The sequence below is a fragment of the Esox lucius genome, chromosome 13 (genome assembly GCF_011004845.1).
Source record: "Esox lucius isolate fEsoLuc1 chromosome 13, fEsoLuc1.pri, whole genome shotgun sequence".
Lineage (NCBI taxonomy): Eukaryota > Metazoa > Chordata > Actinopteri > Esociformes > Esocidae > Esox > Esox lucius.
In genome coordinates, this window is record NC_047581.1 from 31,133,851 (window position 1) to 31,152,220 (window position 18,370).

At 43.6% G+C, this 18,370-nt stretch overlaps 1 protein-coding gene across 3 annotated transcripts in view; it reads right to left on the bottom strand.

Moving 5' to 3' along the window:
* si:dkey-215k6.1 (transmembrane protein 132C) overlaps window positions 1–18,370 on the bottom strand; it is a 221,088-nt gene that overhangs the window by 49,631 nt on the left and 153,087 nt on the right. For all 3 annotated transcript variants that reach the window (XR_004576736.1, XR_004576735.1, XM_029124855.2), the window contains exon 4: window positions 10,748–10,931. Coding sequence is in view for 1 of the 3 variants with exons in the window: in XM_029124855.2 (XP_028980688.2) it covers window positions 10,748–10,931 (184 nt within the window). In the remaining 2 variants the exon portion in view is untranslated. The remainder of the gene's footprint in view (window positions 1–10,747; window positions 10,932–18,370) is intronic.

Here is an 18,370-nt window from a genome sequence, read left to right on the forward strand (position 1 = left end):
ACTTGCTATTGTAAGTCACACTCTGGATAAGAGGGTCCACTAAATGACTTACCAGTAACATATATACAGGAGCACAGCAGACACCAAGGATACCAAGCCATTGTGTCCTTACTAGATGGCTAGCTACTTTTTTTGTGTTCCAGAGTCTGGCTCTTCTCTAGGTTTCATCCTAGGTTACAAACCTATTAGGGAGCTTGTCATTAGGAACTGTGCATCAATTTGTTGTTGGTGCTTGGTCTTTGATATTTCTGGGCTAGATTTCTGTATAACCACTCTGTAATGTGAAAAGAGCAAAAATAAAATGATTTTAATTGATTGATTGACATTTCTTTCCTTTTGTCTGAGCTCTTTTTCCTCCAACAGACTGCTAGTTTAAAAGGTTCATGGAGATTCTCCGCCTAAATAGGAACATAAATAGGAACATTCCAAGCACCCAGAATGGGTACTCGTGTATTTAAGTCAACCGTCCATTAACATCTACCTCTTAACCTATCCTTTGACCCACTCCGTTCCGGCATTCACCGTCATTCGTGTCCGGGCCCTTAGTCGGCTATTGGATTGACTGAAACTGTCAACTCCTACTCCAAGAGACAGGTCCACTTTCTTTTTGTGCTTGAGTTTGGACATATGACAGTGTTTGTTTCCTTTGTCTCTCTCCCTCTCCCTGCCAGTAAATCATTGTCTGTGTTTTCGCTGGGCTCAGCTGCGAGGGGGCAAATTGGTAAAGGCACTTAGCAGCGATTTACTACGGACCCATTAAACACATGAAGTGCATCCTGGGAGCGTGCCCTCAGCTCTCCGCCGCGCCACACAGGAGACAAATTTAGATTTAACTGCCTTAATGCATCACCTATTCTCCCAACAGATTGGTGGTCTTGTTTAGCTGGAAAAAGATTATGTCTATTGACTGATAGTCTAAAGAGAAACCGAAAATGGTTCTGGTATCACAGACAGCTCACAATATTCTAAAATATAATTAAATAAAACAATTTTACTTAGACCTTAAAAAGCGTTGTGTATATGTTAAAGCAAAATGAAGCTTATCCATGAAACAGCAAACACTTAACTCTGGAGAACGGACTTTTAAGCAAACCTTCAAACCCACTTAGAGAGGCACTGCAACGTCCAGCAGAGGCTCCACTTCACAGCCCACCAAACGTCTTGAGAGGAGTGTGTGTGCGTGTGTGTGTGTGTGGGGGGGGGGGGGGGGGTCGGGAAAGGGGAAGCAGAGGAGGTGTCTGGGCTGCCTGCCTGGAACAGATAAAAAAACCTCAGGGCTGAGACTGATGGCACTGAAATAAATGACAATTAGCTTCATGACAATGTTAATTACAGCCTGTCTATTAGGCCAGGGGAATGAGGCCATTCATCTGCCTCCAAAACAAGACCTTGGGTGACGTGGGAAGGCAGGGGGAGAGCGGATGGCCTAGTGGACACATCTTTCTGGGCTAATGAGACCCAAGGCATCACAGCTCATCCTGAACCGCCGCCCCCCCCCCCCACCCCCAACAACCAGAACCTTCTGGGGGTGTGAATGGACCCCGCGAAGGGACCCCTCCTCACCAAACGTCCTACATTGGTCCACTCACACACATGGCGGGGGTTCAAACTAATTTCTCAGATACAGGGGCGGAGGAGAGCAGGAGCGGGGAGATGTGTCCATGCGGTTCTGACGACGCCTGGCGCCTGCAACAACACCAAAGAGATGCGGGTTCAGTCCCGACCGTGTATCAGCTTGGTGGCTCCAGAGGAGCCTGGGTATTAACGTCCCCCATAGTGTACTAGTGATCACAGAGGAACCATGTGGGAAAATGCAGTGGAATCGATTTAAAGGTCAGCGTTGAATAAGAGGTTTCTACTGGTTTTGATATAGCATGGTCCTGGACATCAGCCTGGTTGCTGGTTTCTGTTAAAACACACGGTACAGTCAGAATGACTGCAACAAAACAGTTTCCCAAAAAACTAATCGAAGGGCTAAATTGCAGACACTAATTGCAGTTGGCTGTCCGTGCCACTAACCTATATTCACTGTTGATTAGTGGAAAATAAAAACCACCAAAAGAGGGCAAGGCCAGAGGGTTTGTTCTAATGGGACTAATTCAATGCTTAAAAAAGTACAGCGCTCAATGATTATTTTGTACAGACAGAGTAGAAACAAAGTGCCTTTAAAAGTTTTAGCAGTGTCATTTAACTGATTTTATGTCTAATTCTTTAGCCTGTGATTGTTTGTCATTACCAATAACTAATGGGGTCAACCCTAAGGCCATTTTGGGGGGCTGTATTAATCTGTACAATAAGTCATTGTATTTGATAATTGGTTCTCAATTGGGATATTTGGTTAAATAATGGGTAGGAAAAGAAGTATAGAATGTAAATGGTAAATGTCAATGTAAAACAGAATGTAAATGGAAAATGTTAATGCAAAACAGAATGTAAATGGTAAATGTTAATGTTATACATCTGCTAACTTTGATGGGAAGTGGGAATACAGACTGTGGGCCTACTTTATGCAGCGCACCTCAAAACCTTCCCAAGAGCAGACCATTAACATGAGAGCTTTATGTTAAGCATCAATGCACAACCTAATGCTGGAGAACATATTCACTGTACCCCATTTAACACATATCAATCAGTGAAACACTTTAATTTGTCACAAACAGGAAAAAGGGACAACTTTGATTAGAGATGGTGTCGACCGGCCTCTCCGGCGTTAACGTGGCACACCCCTGGGAGGGCAGCGATTCATTGCGGGAGGTTTATTAATGCACAACACGCCATTCCACTATCTAACACGTGATAAGTGAAGACAAGTCTAAAGGTCCCTCTCTTTCCCTTTCTCGCTCCAGCACTGAGGAAGCAGGAGGAAGAGGGGGAGGGGGCAAAGACCAGGGGATGAAGACGTTCTGCGTATACACGAAACCTAATGGGGCATCCGAGGATACACGCACGGGTCGTTCTTTCAATTTCCAAAGGCCCTAATTACATTGGAGATGAATACGGCTGCTGCTTCCTGGTGGGTCTATTAGACCGGGCCTCTGGAATTCCACTGGGCTTTTTCCACATCTGTCAATTCTACTTATGTAACTAGCTTAATTTTTTCCAAAATTTTATTTTTCCTTCCACTCCAATTCTCTACCCATTTCACCAGCTCAGATATATTCTCTGATATTTGAATTTATCTCTCCATTTCTCACTCACTCCATTTTTTACTCTCTCATCTCTCACTTTATCTAACTAATTTCCACTTTCAGCCTCTCACTCACACTCATTCACTCGCTCTTTGTTTTAGATTTTTTCAACAAGGTGTTCTCATCAACCCTAAAACAACCAACATATTTTAATTAATAGGGGTAATTTGGAGATCATCTCTAGGTCCGTCGGTAGCCGAAAACCTGTGTATTGCCTTTGTGGTCGCTAGTGATGGGCATTCGAGGCTTCATTACCGTTCTTCTAACAGCAGGATATAATGCTAGCAGTGCTAACTCAGAATAAAAGCCATCACTGAACTATATAAGGTAATATAGTTAACAATCTAGTTTGTACATTTTATGTTTATTGTCCGTTTCAATGTTATTCTTGTCAGTTCTTTTTCACAGACTACATTGTTACCTATATTGCATTGTACATTTCAATGATGGCTTTTATTGTAATAAAAAAAATCTGAGCGCTGCCAGCATAATATCCTGCTGCTAAAATAACACTAATGAAACCTGGAATGGCCATCACTAGTTGCCTTTTCGGTCCCTTTTAGATGCAAGGAAGTGGGGGCACATTTTTCAATGATTCCAACTGGCAGGTTTTAGGTTTGGCATTCTCTTCACACTAAGTTGGGAGTTGCGTTTAACTGAGCTTTCTCATATACATTGTCCACTGACCATCTGTTACACTGGCATCATTAGCCCACCCGTGAGTTTAAAACTGCCTCTCCCCCTTTACCCTGATCCCCATCCATTCTCTCCTTCGTCCACGCCGCCCAGTCCCCATCTAGCTGCAGTAACCAGCCATGTTTGCACACACTTGGTGACGGGTTAAGTCGTCCTGAGCTGGCCCGTCTCGCTTGGCCAGCACTATTTATAACCGGTGGCTCTTACTGGAGGTGCTGACTGATTGGAGTGGTCGCTCCGTATGGAAATGGGCTCCAGAGGCACTATAGGGACTGATTTCACAATCTCCTGATGACCCAGTTACTGTTTTCTCCGCTCGACACATAACTTGATTAATTGGGCCTCGACAAGTAACAAGCCCGTCGACGTCAGCTGGACTACCGGGAGGGTGAAATGAGGCCCAGGCCGGATTGTTTTCCATGTGCAGGAGAGGGAAGAGGAAGAGGGGCATGTCTATGGAGATATATTCCTATCAAAATGTTGTAAACTTGTAAGTAGCGAGTCCCATATACAGCGAGTCACAAATACATAATGCAACTGTGAAATAAAAATCACTGTCAGGAAATATATGCATGTAGTTTCACAAAAATATGTCAAAATCCCCAAACAAATCGTTAATAAAAACAAAGGATGATTAGCAAATGAATGTAAGACTTTTTATGTTGAATCATGTTTTTGCGAATGTTGCACCATCTGTCACCTGAATTTTACAGATTTGTGACTTGCATTACATTTATGAGGGTACATATTTGTGACTTGTTCCACATATTTGTGAGGGCCGCTACATATTTGTGAGTAACGTAGCCTATTTGTGTGTCACATTTTACGGATTAGTTTTGTATGGGATCCAGATTAAGACCTCCTTAGTTCTGGTAATGCTAAGTCTCCAGAACACTGATATGTTTAAAACGTACTTTCAAAATAAAACAGCACATTATTACTTGTACAAATGTTGGCTAATAATAATTATTTATGTTTAAACATTTTACAATTCAGCATCATTTAAGGCTGTATATTGTTGATTTAAATAATTTTTGCATGATAATATCCGAACATTTCCATAAAATATCTACAATAGTAGAATGCTAGAGTTTTAGTAGATTTATTCAGAAGAAATGATTTTGGCTGAAATTCTGTTCTGAATTTATATTGATCAAACTGCACCTTCCCTCTGCTCCACAGATGTCACTAAGTCAAGCAATTATCTCTCCTCAAATGACCAACAGAAGACACAGGCACGCAAAATTCCTCAAAATTCAGTTTGACCAAGACAATAAGCACTGAATAGTGGAAGGAATCATCGCACCATCAATAACTTTTCAAACATTTTGAACATCAAAATGTATAAACACACATATAAACATCAAAATGATAATATAGGTTTTAAAGCATTTGCATGTTCGTCAAGCAAAATTATGAGTGAATTTGTATCTACAGACTTGGTGAAACGTATGGCACTGAAAGTACAGGGATGTCACCTGGGAAGCCCACTAGATTCCACGAGGGCCATGGACATAATTAGAATAATTTGTACTCTGCAAATTTACATCAGCCCAGGGCTGGATTAAATCCATGGTGACGCTGAAGTAATAACATGATTGAAATGTAAATACTATGTTACCAAATTGTATTCACACTAAGTTCTACATGTGTCAGCTCAATTGAAAAGGACTTTTTGTGTCCCTTTTAGAATCCAATTTTAATTCCTCTATCCAATAAAAAGCATAACATGCCAAAAAGAAAATCTAACATGTTGACTGTGCAATCTGCAACACAGCCTAAAACCGGAGAGATTTAATATTAACCTGAAAGGTTTGGAAAGGTCGGAGGTCACTTTGGAAGTGACAGGCGACAATAATGGTCAGCCTAAACCAGTCATGCTCAAAAACAATCATAGAGTATTGCCGTACCTCACCCAGGAAGCAGCACTGAACGAAGCGGTACTAATCAAGACACGTCCCATCCCACGTCTAGATTACATCGACTGTGATCCAGACCCCGTAGACCCCGTAACACATCGACTGTGATCTAGAGGGCTCACCACATGTTTGCCACCAAACCCTGTAACACATCGACTGTGATCCTGAGGGCTCACCATGTTTGCCACCAAACCCCTGCAACACATCGACTGTGATCCAGAGGGCTCACCACGTTTGCCACCAAACCCTGTAACACATCGACTGTAATCCAGAGGGCTCACCACGTTTGCCACCAAACCCCTACAACACATCGACTGTGATCCAGAGGGCTCGCCACATGTTTGCCACCAAACCCCTATAACACATCGACTGTGATCCAGAGGGCTCACCACATGTTTGCCACCAAACCCTGTAACACATCGACTGTGATCCAGAGGGCTCACCACATGTTTGCCACCAAACCCCTACAACACATCGACTGTGATCCAGAGGGCTCACCACGTTTGCCACCAAACCCCTACAACACATCGACTGTGATCCAGAGGGCTCACCACATGTTTGCCACCAAACCCCGTAACACATCGACTGTGATCCAGAGGGCTCACCACGTTTGCCACCAAACCCCTGCAACACATCGACTGTGATCCAGAGGGCTCACCACGTTTGCCACCAAACCCCTATAACACATCGACTGTGATCCAGAGGGCTCGCCACGTGTTTGCCACCAAACCCCTATAACACATCGACTGTGATCCAGAGGAATCACCACGTGTTTGCCACCAAACCCCTATAACACATCGACTGTGATCCAGAGGGCTCGCCACATGTTTGCCACAGAACCCCGTAACACATCCAGAACAACCGGACATCAACCATTGCGGGACCCTCCTTTACCAAAAAAACCTAAACAATTTCGGTCACCTACATGAATTACAAAAACACTTCCTATGTTTATTATTTGTACTGTCTTTTTCCCAGCATTATCTTTTGCCAATGACAAATTGAATGTTGTTACTACTCCTGAGTTGTGTGGTTGTTCCATGTAGCTTCTTAACATGTACCAACCAAATGTAAGTCCCTCTGCATAAGCCTGTCTGCTAAACAAAATAAATGTAAAAAAAATAAAAATAATAAAAAAAAACATGTAAACATACAGCCTTTATTTTTCTTCAGCAGGTTATGGTCTCCGTGGGCCGAGGCTTCCCGGTCATAACTTCGGTCATTAAGTGCCAGCGAGGTAGAATCAGGACCGGTAATGATGCATTCATCAAAATGTCAAACAGACACTTGGACTGTCGCGCCATTCGTGCACTCTAAAAAAGCGTAATAACATTCAACAACTCACGCTGGGACAACAGCACCTGTGGCCTGAATTGAAGCATACACCATCGGATGACCGCAACGAGGGAATACAGTAGCACACTGCCTGGAGTTCGAATCCAGAATGTTTATGCAGCTGGCATATCATGTTAATTAAAGGAGGATTTACACACAGCTTTCTTGGAATTGTGCTGTAATCGTACTCGCCTTGACCCGGTACGCCGTACCCCCGTTATTTACCTGAAAACCCATCTGTTTTTGTCACGATCAAAGGATTCTGGCCATTTTTCTCAAGAAAGGGGAGTCTTGAGGAAGAGATCAGGTATTGGTTTACTATACAGTGTCTATGAAAGTACAGTAGTGTTATAGCCAGGTTTACTTATTCTGTAATCCATAAGGTGCAGAGGGTCTATAGAGTGTCTCTCAAAGGTAGTGTGCAATGATGCCAGGTTAAACACACCTGTCTCTACGAGGTCCCACAGTTGGTTTGTTGCATTTTATTCCTAACAAAAACAAAACCATGAAGAGTAAGAAACATTCAACCCTAATTCAAGAATAAGGTTTCTCGAAAGCACTCATCAAGGGTAGGATATAAGAACATTTTCCAGGCACTGAATGTCCCCCCGGAGCAGAGTGGGTTGATCAAGACCTTTTTGTGTTGATCAGTGGCAAAAACTCCTAATTAAATCTATTTTGATTACATGTTCATTTGAGAGCCACTGCAAATAACTATAAGTAGTGTATACAGTACAGTGGGTCTATAACTGAATGATTTATGGAATGTCTTTTCTGTTTGCCTTTTAGCTTAATCTATTTGACTATCGCGAGGTCGGTCATCGTACAGAAGTAGTCGGAATCTCTAAGCTTTGCCCATTGGGTATGCTGTGCATTGGTTTTGAAATGTGTTGTGCGAAATATTTTTGCCCACAGCCGATCAATGTCCAGTGTCTGGTCTGCAGAAGCTTTCCTGAATGGAAAAGATAAAAATCGCATAACGACTGAAAAAAAAAAAAAAAAAGAAGCAAATGTACAATTAAGCAAAACTATGCGTGTGAGCCTGTGTGTGTGGGTGGGTGTGTGGGTGTGTGTGTGTGGGTGTGTGTTCGTGGGCGTGCGTCGGTGTGTTTTGGGTTGGTGTGCGCTTCCTCACACTGATCCCAGTCCTTTCCCCTGAGGAGGGACTCCATGCAAATCAGCGCGGCTGAGGAGCTCCTCCCCTCCCCTCCCCTTGTTGTCTCTGGCCTATTGGGTACCGCAGCAACTCATTGGCTTCTTCAAGCAACAAAGATAAACAAATGTTCCAATTAAGAATTAATTACGCGTCGGGGGCTTGGAGTGCATGGCTGCTCCGTTGGGATTTCAGAGACAGACAGAGATACAGAGTGAGAATCTGTTGCACAAAATAATCTGTATTAACAAAACACAGATGGATCTGTCTGAGGGAGGGGAGAAAATAAACAAGGGAGGAGGGAGACATTTTTTAAAAACGAGCCTCTCCACCAACTCCCCCCGCCGCCCCACCTCCTCCCCACCGCCTCCCCACCTCTATCTCTGGGGGAGCGAGGGAGAGCAGAGACACCCGGTGCAATGAGGGGCGAATAAGCCCCATAACAAACCCACAGTGCTCAGTAATGGCCGTATTCTGGAGATAAAGGAAGCGTATTACAGATCCAATTTATCACAGCCTTTCATGCCAAAGATCACAAAAAAAGCAGAGAAATAGTCCCCTTTCAGGATCCTCATCTTGTCTATAAAAATGTGTGCAAGACAAATTGCATGTAATAATCCATATTTTCAAAATAGGTTTTCGCTGTGAAGCCCGGCATCACAATGACCAAGACCTGACACGCTGGGGGGGGGGGGGGGGGGTGATAGAATTCATGTTTTTTTCCCAACATTATGCTCCAAAGTGTTGACTCGCATTCAAACACAAACACATCCACATCTCACATCTTTGCCTTCCAAACAACAACACACGCCATTTTCCCACACACAGTCCATTATCCAGCCTGGCCGCGTCATGGCGACAGGCGACTGGAGCAGCACACGTGCCTTGGTAATCCGCCTTTCATTTGGTGACCCCTCCTTCACGCGGCAATTGGTTGACTTTCATCTTGCGACCGCTAACAATGACCCCCTCTCGGAGACCTGACATCCTGTAAACGAACCCCCATTCCGGCACTTTAAAATCCATCAGGAGGGACCGTGCAATTACCTGCCACCTTTTTCCCCCTGTAGCCGGACACAGGGAGAAGGAGTGATGGCAGGCGCACGTCAAAATGGAGGAATTAGGTGGGTTGGACTGTGTATGATAGGGGTGTAGTAGCTATCAAACTGTTGGTCTGACTCATATCAACTCTACCTAACGTTTCTTTGTGTCTCCAGAGCTCATACGGACCTCTCAATCACGCCTCTCCTAGATTACAACCTGTGTAAGACTAAGATCTGATTGGAAGGTGGTACCATAAAAGAATAAAAGATTAAATTGCCATCTCTCACTTTGTTCCGGTCCTTCTGTGTGGAGGTTTATTGGTCTTACTCTACTGGGATAATGGGTCCATGGTCTCTTACTCTACTGGGATAATGAGTCCATGGTCTTTGTCTCTATTGGGATAATGGGTCCATGGTCTCTGTCTTTCATTTGGTATAATGACTCCATGAACTCTGCCTTTTACTGGGATAATCAGACCAAGGTGTCTTTCTCTCTGTACAAGGATAATAGGCCCATGGCCTCTTTCAATACTGGGATAATGGGTTCATGGTTTCTATCTCTATCTCTCTCCACTGGGATAACGGGTCCATGGTCTCTGTCTTTCAACTAGAATAATGCCTCCATGAACTCTTCCTTTCTACTGTGATGGGGCCATGGTCTCTTTCTCTACTGAGATAATGGGTCCATGGTTTCTATCTCTCTCTACTGGGGTAATGGGCCCATGGTGTCTTTCTCTCTCTGTACAGGGATGATGGGTCCATGGCCTATTTCTATACTGGGATAATGGGTCCATGGTTTCTCTCTCTACTGAAATACTCGGTCCATGGTCTCTCTGGCCTATTGCACACAGGGTGGCCAGTGGTGGTGGACAGAGCAGCAGAGTGGAAAACAGCCTGACATTTCAGAAGGTTAGAGCCTCCTTCTCCTTCTTCCCACAATAAGATCAACCTGACCGTTTAATTGTTTGATTCAATCAGCAGCTCTTTTCTGCAAGTAAAAATAAAATGGTTGTGTTGTTCATCTACAGGGGAGCAGATGAGGGCCTGAGGGGAGACATACAGCATTGGGTAATCAATGATTAGTCAATTTGACATTTCAAGGAGTGGGGCTTTTCTTCTGAAACATATAGATGTTCCTTGACTTGACAGAGGAAATCTGTTTTGTTCAAACAAAATGGCTTCCAAAGATTCACCAGCAGCCAACACACCCATGTTATGAATTTGGTAGTTAACAATTTCTTTCCATTGAAGGGATACACTTTAACATGACCTGAAACACTGTAGGAATGACACAGATTCCCATACTTTCTTCACTGAGCTCATCTTTCTCATCATCAGTGAAAGCTAGACACACGAAAATTCCCTAAACGCGATGGATAGAGGAATATATTTGGATCCCTCTGCTCCTTTTACCTCCGCCAGGGCTACGACGCCCTGAATGTCTCTCTGGCTGATGTACAGCTGGCTCTGGACCTGGGCCTGTGCCCCTGTGGCGGGGTATGTGATCTGCCACTGGATAGTCTGGGTGGACTGAACACTGATGATGTTGTCCATCTCAAACTCCACCTGCATCACTTCATAAAAGGAGACCTCCGACCTGCAGGGAGACACCAAAGAAAACCAACATCAGACGAGATACTGCACAGGAAAACCATTCATGCATTTAATATGTACAGTTCCCTCTGTAAGAAGTGTAACAGTTAGGGATTGTTCTTGTTTTAGCACGAAACTCAAAACGTTTTCAAATCAAACAACTCCTATGAGGTTAAATGATAGAATCATAGCATTTATTTTAGCGTATTTGACTAACTAAATGATGAAACCAATATGAAATGACACCACTTCTTATATTCTCTCAGTATTGAGGAAAGACAAACATATTTTCCAAATTTAGTAACATATCTAGTGGTGCCTTGTCAAGCCAGTACCAGTACAATGAGACATCATAAGTTGTTGTTTGTTTTGTTTCTCATCTCCAGCACATTAAAGACATGGTGAAAAAGATTTAAATATGAAGAACAGTAGTCAGGAACCTCCACATTTTTGGCCCTGAAAATGCTCCGGCATTAACGTCAGTATATTTGCGGTCATTGTTTTGCTGTACGATAAAGCGCACTCCGAGGTAGTTTAGAGCCATCAATAGAAAAAGGTATAAAAAAGATGTCTAGTTATTTACAACCTCTATGGTAGCAGTCTCCATATACACCTACTTGACACACTGAACCACTTACAAGACCACTGCCTGGCAAGTTGTCTGAACGACCGGTGAGTCAGAACTTCTCTACCGTCACCGTGCCCTTAGACAAAGACGTCGACCCAAATGACTTCAGTTGGGTTTCCTACAGTACCTCACGCCGAAATTATGATCCTGATCAACAGTCTTGGATGGGCCAACTTGAGTGGTAAAAGTGGGCGTATGGTGACAGGCAACCCCCCCCGCCCCACCCCACCCAACACCCATTTCAAATGAAATGCATGCGTACAGTTCACAAATCCCACCAAGCTCTGAGCCACACAGGACCACGCGTTCATTAATCAACACGTGGTTGAGATGGGGTGCTGTGAATGAAGGGGCGATGCCCTGTTTGCAATGGTGGCCTCTCACAAAGTCATCAAGACGGGGATCTACCGGTGCTGGTCATAAAATTAGAATATCATCAAAAAGTTGATTTATTTCAGTAATTCCATTCAAAAAGTGAAACTTGTATAATGTATACATTCATTCCACACATACTGCTATATTTCAAGTGTTCATTTCTTTGTAGACCCCGGGGAAGACCTAGGACACGCTGGAGGGACTATGTCTCCCGGCTGGCCTGGGAACGCCTCGGTGTCCCCCCGGAAGAGCTGGAGGAAGTGTCTGGGGAGAGGGAAGTCTGGGCATCTCTGCTTAGACTGCTGCTGCTTAGACTGCTGCTCAGTATATTTCTGTAGGCAACACAATCATGGGGAAGACTGCTGACTTGACAGCTGGTCAAAAGACGACCATTGACACCTTGCACAAGGAGGGCAAGACACAAAAGGTCATTGCTAAAGAGGCTGGCTGTTCACGTGTACAAGCAATAGGGATAACCGCACCCTGGAGAGGATTGTGAAACAAAACCCATTCAAAAATGTGGGGGAGATTCACAAAGAGTGGACTGCAGCTGGAGTCAGTGCTTCAAGAACCACCACGCACAGACGTATGCAAGACATGGGTTTCAGCTGTCGCATTCCTTGTGTCAAGCCACTCTTGAACAAGACACAGCGTCAGAAGCGTCTCGCCTGGGCTAAAGACAAAAAGGACTGGACTGCTGCTGAGTGGTCCAAAGTTATGTTCTCTCATGAAAATACATTTTGCATTTCCTTTGGAAATGAAGGTCCCAGAGTCTGGAGGAAGACAGGAGAGGCCCAGAATCCACGTTGGTTGAAGTCCAGTGTAAAGTTTCCATAGTCAGTGATGGTTTGGGGTTCCATGTCATCTGCTGGTGTTGGTCCACTGTGTTTTCTGAGGTCCAAGGTCAATGCAGCCATCTACCAGGAACTTTATGGAGATGCAGATTTCATTTTCCAACAGGACTTGGCACCTGCACACAGTGCCAAAGCTACCAGTACCTGGTTTAAGGACCATGGTATCCCTGTTCTTAATTGGCCAGCAAACTCACCTGACCTTAACCCTATAGAAAATCTATGTGGTATTGTGAAGAGGAAGATGCGATACGCCAGACCCAACAATGCAGAAGAGCTGAAGGCCACTATCAGAGTAACCTGGGCTCTCATAACACCTGAGCAGTGCCACGCCTCCATGCCACGCCGCATTGCTGCAGTAATTCAGGAAAAAGGAACCCCAACTAAGTATTGAGTGCTGTACATGCTCATACTTTTCATGTTAATACTTTTCAGTTGGCCAACATTTCTAAAAACATTTTTTTGTATTGGTCTTAAGCAATATTCAAATTTCAGAGATACTGAATTTGGGATTTTCATTAGTTGTCAGTTATAATCATCACAATTAAAATAAATAAACATTAGAAATATATCAGTCTGTGTGTAATGAATGAATATAATATACAAGTTTCACTTTTTGAATGGAATTACTGAAAAAAAATCCACTTTTTAATGATATTTTAATTATAGGACCTGCACCTGTAAATGTACAGCCATTCTGGGACCCGTTCCGGGTGCGTCTCAAATTACGTCATATTGTCTGTGAGCAGTGCAATTCTTTGGACTGAAAGGAGTATTCTGCAGTAAGGAATAGGCCGTCACTATGGATGCGACCTCTGAATGCGACCCGAGGCGGAAAAAAAGAGAAGAAAATCTGCCTCAAATTGATAAGAGAGGCGTTTTCAATCGTGACACAGGTATGATCCACAGCCGTGCGTCGCCAGTCCCTGACCCTTACAATTGTCTGTGCTCTGAACTCTGACCCCTGCAGCACGGTCGGTATCTCCTGGGTTTGTATTACAACTCTCCCAGCACATTTTCATTACTCTGCCAACTGTTAGAGGTCAAGGTACTTCGTCTTTCCCCCCTCAAACACATTTAACCACAATTAAATAAATGAGTGGAAGGAATCAAGAAGCCGCCAACTAATTTTGCTCTGATATTGTAGGATAAGCTGCGGGTTGAGAAGATTTAATAACCAGAAAGAAAGAGACAGAAGGAGAAAAATAATGCAGCACTAAGGAATGATGTGGGCTAGCTTACGGCCAGTACTCCACGTTTAAGGGCTGTTCTTAGGCATAAAGCAGATCAGCAGTGAAGAATGTCACATCACTGACAAGCACTGTGCCCTAACGAAGACAAGCACTGTGCCCTAACGAAGACAAGCACTGTGCCCTAACGAAGACAAGCACTGTGCCCTAACGAAGACAAGCACTGTGCCCTACCGAAGACAAGTACTGTGCCCTAACGAAGACAAGCACTGTGCCCTACCGAAGACAAGCACTGTGCCCTACCGAAGACAAGCACTGTGCCCTACCGAAGACAAGCACTGTGCCCTACCGAAGACAAGCACTGTGCCCTACCGAAGACAAGCACTGTGCCCTACCGAAGACAAGCACTGTGCCCTACCGAATCAGCTACATGGGCGTGATGAGAGAGCAGGAAAAGACTGAGGTGTTTGAAGAAAACTTAACTTGGAAGAAGGAAGAAGTCCTTACTGAAGCAAATAATGTGACCTCATGAACCTCTTGATTGAGACACTTGCTGTTGCATTCATCCTGTCAACGGTACTACAGCCAGATGGTTGTATTTGCTTAAGACAACGGTCATTTCAGGAAGTAATGACAGCGGGAAGGGTACTCGGGCGGATTGGGAAGGGGAGGTTGGGCGCGTGTGTGTGTGTGTCTGTTTCCCAATGCTGGAAACCACACGCCAACCCTGCCAAAGCCCGCCGACCTCCCCGGCTCAGGAAGCCGTCTTACAACGCTGAGTCATCGCGGGGAGATGAATTCAGCCTGATCGGCCACCCTTCACCCCCTCTCCCGACGGCTACACAAACGTGGAGGAGTCAAGCCTCCGTCCGCTGATCAGTCGATACCAGGTGGCAGGGTCACGGTTATGGACAGGCGATTACAGTATGGACAGGAGAAGGGAGGGGAAGTTGTCTACGTTGGCGAAATGCTGAAACAATGAAATTTGATCAACTCCGTACACGCGCGCGCGCACACACACACACACACACACACACACACACACTACGTCTGAACTACGATAGGCCTGTCCACCCTCCTTGTAAACCTGGCAAGAGGCGGTGTTTGCGGCCAATGTCATTGTGTCAACGGAGAGCGAATAATCTCCGGTTAGGATTCTGGCGTGCGTCTCCTAGTCTTCAGTAATCATTTGTCTTGAGTGTTTAAATGCGTCCGCTCCAGTGAGGAGGAGGAGGGGGATGGAGGCAGGGAGGAAGAGGAGGGGCTGCTTCTTCTTTGCAGTTGAAATAATTAGACATAATTGATTTCAGCTATTCGGCACCTCTGGGGAGACTGGAGTATTTATTTTATGTCAAAAATAATAAAACGAGAAGACGAGACCTCTGAGCCGTTTATCACATGAGCTTGTGGTTTAACCTTTAGAGAAGGTCATATTTTGTTGGAGTTGGAGCCTAAAACGGTAACGCAAATACCTGCACTATAGAATGGGGTATGGGACGGCGAGGTGGAATCACTGGACCTTAAAAAGCAATGCGTCACTTCTGACAGGTTCATTCAGGTATAGATAGGCCCAATCTGCTGACGTGACTTGCACTTCTCCAGGAAGTTTGTCGAAGTTGTCCTCGAAGATGCAAGATGCCAGTTTTTACCCCTCTCTCACGAGTTCATTCCATCTTGTCATTCTTTCTTTCTGTCCAAATACCTGGTCCTCCTATATGGAAGATTGATTGGGTATCCATAAATGTAATGGAACTGTCTGAAATGGCAAAGATTGAGTGTGTTTAAAGGGAAACTTTATACTGCTCTATTTATATATGTGACTTCATTCGGTATTAACATATTCTTAAGCAAATACAACCATCTGGCTGTAGTCTTTACAAAACCGGAGAAAATGAGACAACTGGCTATCTTTCAATGTCGTGGCCGATAGGAACATTGTTAAGACAAGCCTAATGGCTCTGTACCAAATCTACCTGTCACCTGTGTGATTGAGCAACTGGCGAACCCTAATCCTAACTGCTACAACACATGACTTTTAGTTATAGGTCAGACGGCAAGCTCAATCAATAAACTCATTTGAACTTTATTGGCGTGAAATGCAAAAGAAACTGCTGTGGTGCATAATTATGTCTGAAAACCTGCAATCACTCATAATTATGAAGGGCTATTGAAAATAAAAAAATAGTGTTTTACAGTGGATTGTCTCTTCAAATGAAATGTACCCAGGTTGGGGAACTTGAAGCCAGTCTGAAGGAGCACTGTCTCCACATTCCCCTCTCACTCCCTCTTAGGAACTCAGATGAAGTGTGTGAAATCTTTGACGTCATTTGCATAAGAAGTGCCAGCTCAGATTTCCTGCCTTATTAGTGTGAATAATCTATTTGCTCTGGCTTAGAGCATGGCATACAGCAAACAAAGGAAAAGTTGGATTTATAGCTCTAAGTGAGAAAATACTACGTGAATGTGTATAATTGAAGCAAGACCACTTTCTCTTGGCCACGGAGCGAGACAAAATTGAGACGAGACTGAAGATGAAGTTGAATGAATATGTCATCATTCCAATAAATGGTGCTACATTTTTACTGTCATTAAGCATATTTTACAGTTATAAGAAAGGTGTTCAGGGCCATTTCATGAAAAACTATTATTCAGCCAAAAATATTATAATTTTATTTATTTATATTTGGGCTTTTCATATACTAGAATTAGCTGCAAATTATTAAGGAGGAGAAGCATTTTTTAAACCCCAGTGCCTGAATAAATTATTCAACATCTCATCTACACAAACTTCCAAGCTGTGTTCAACATCAAGCATATATCATATCTTGTTTAGTGAGTACACCAATTAGGATGGTATTTAGACACAGGCAATGTCTTCACATACCCAAGTGGCATACTATTTAGCATGCAGGTACTGGGCAACGCTATCACCTTAGGGGTTTACCTGACATATAACAGCCACAACAGACTGCTACCATAATCTGATCGTCCTTTGAATGCATTTTACAAACAGATCCAAAGTGGATAGGAGGCACAAGAACATTTAAGTGGCTTTCAGCACACTTCTAAAAGCAACTGCAGTGACCTAAGCAACACTAGTCAATTAAAATAACATCAAATTTATCAGAAATACAGTACAGACATTAATCATGTTGTAAATGACTATTGCAGCTGGAAACAGCTGATTTTTAATCTACATGGACGTACAGAGGTCCATTATCAGTAACTACTGTATCACTCCTGTGTTCCAACAGCACGCTGTGTTTGCTAATCCAAGTTAATCATCTTAAAAGGCTAATTGATCATTAGAAAACCCTTTTGCAATTATGAAAGCACAGATGAAAACTGGCCTTTAGTCTAGTTGAGTATCCAGAGCATCAGCAATTGTGTGTTCGATTACAGGCTCTAAATGGCCATAAACAAAGAACTTTCTTCTGAAGCTTGTCAGTCTATTCTTGTTCTGAGAAATGAAAGCTAATCCATGCAAGAAACTGACAAGAAACTGAAGATCTCATACAACGCTCACTTCATAGAACCGTGCAAATTGGCTCTAACCAGAATAGAAAGAATTGGGAGGCCCCGGCGCACAACTCAGCAAGAGAAAAAATACATGAGTGTTTAGTTTGAGAAACAGACACCTCACAGGTCCTCAACTGGCAGCTGCATTATACAGTACCTGCAAAACACAAGTCTCAACGTAAACAGTGAAGAGGCGACCCTGGGATGTTGGCCTTCTAGGCAGAGTTGCAAAGAAGAAGACATATCGCAGATTGGCCTATGATTGGAGCTAACTTCCTCCAGGACAATGTCCCTTGTGGGTGGTGTGTCAGGAATTATGGGATGAAAGCTCTTCAGATTACCTCAACAAATCAACAACTAGAATGCCAAAGGTCTGCAAGGCTGTAATTGCTGCAAACGGATGATTCTTTGGCGAAAAGCAAAGTTTGAAGGACACAATCATTATTTTAATTAAAAATAATTATTTCAAACCTTGTCAGTGACAATATTTCCTATTCATTTTGCTATATTTCCTATTCAAACTCATTTCATGTATGTTTTCATGGAACACTGGGACATTTCTAAGTGACCCCAATAGCTAAATTGGTATTGTGAAACTACCCGCACTGCACTGTATCCACGTCATGAGGGCAGGCTGAGCAGAGCAGGCTGAGCTTGTTAAAACTGAATGGAGTAAAATTAAGTCTCTCACGACTTCCTCTGAAATACAGCAACACAGCAGCACAGCGAATCTGCTGAAATGTATTTACTCAGTTCAATTATATTCACGTCAGAAAATCTGTGCGGCAGTTTCAGTTTTATTTTCCTAAGGGCAAAGGTTTGCTGTTTTATATATATATTCGGTTTTTAGGCTAATGTGGGGTGTTTTCCTGTGCTAAGT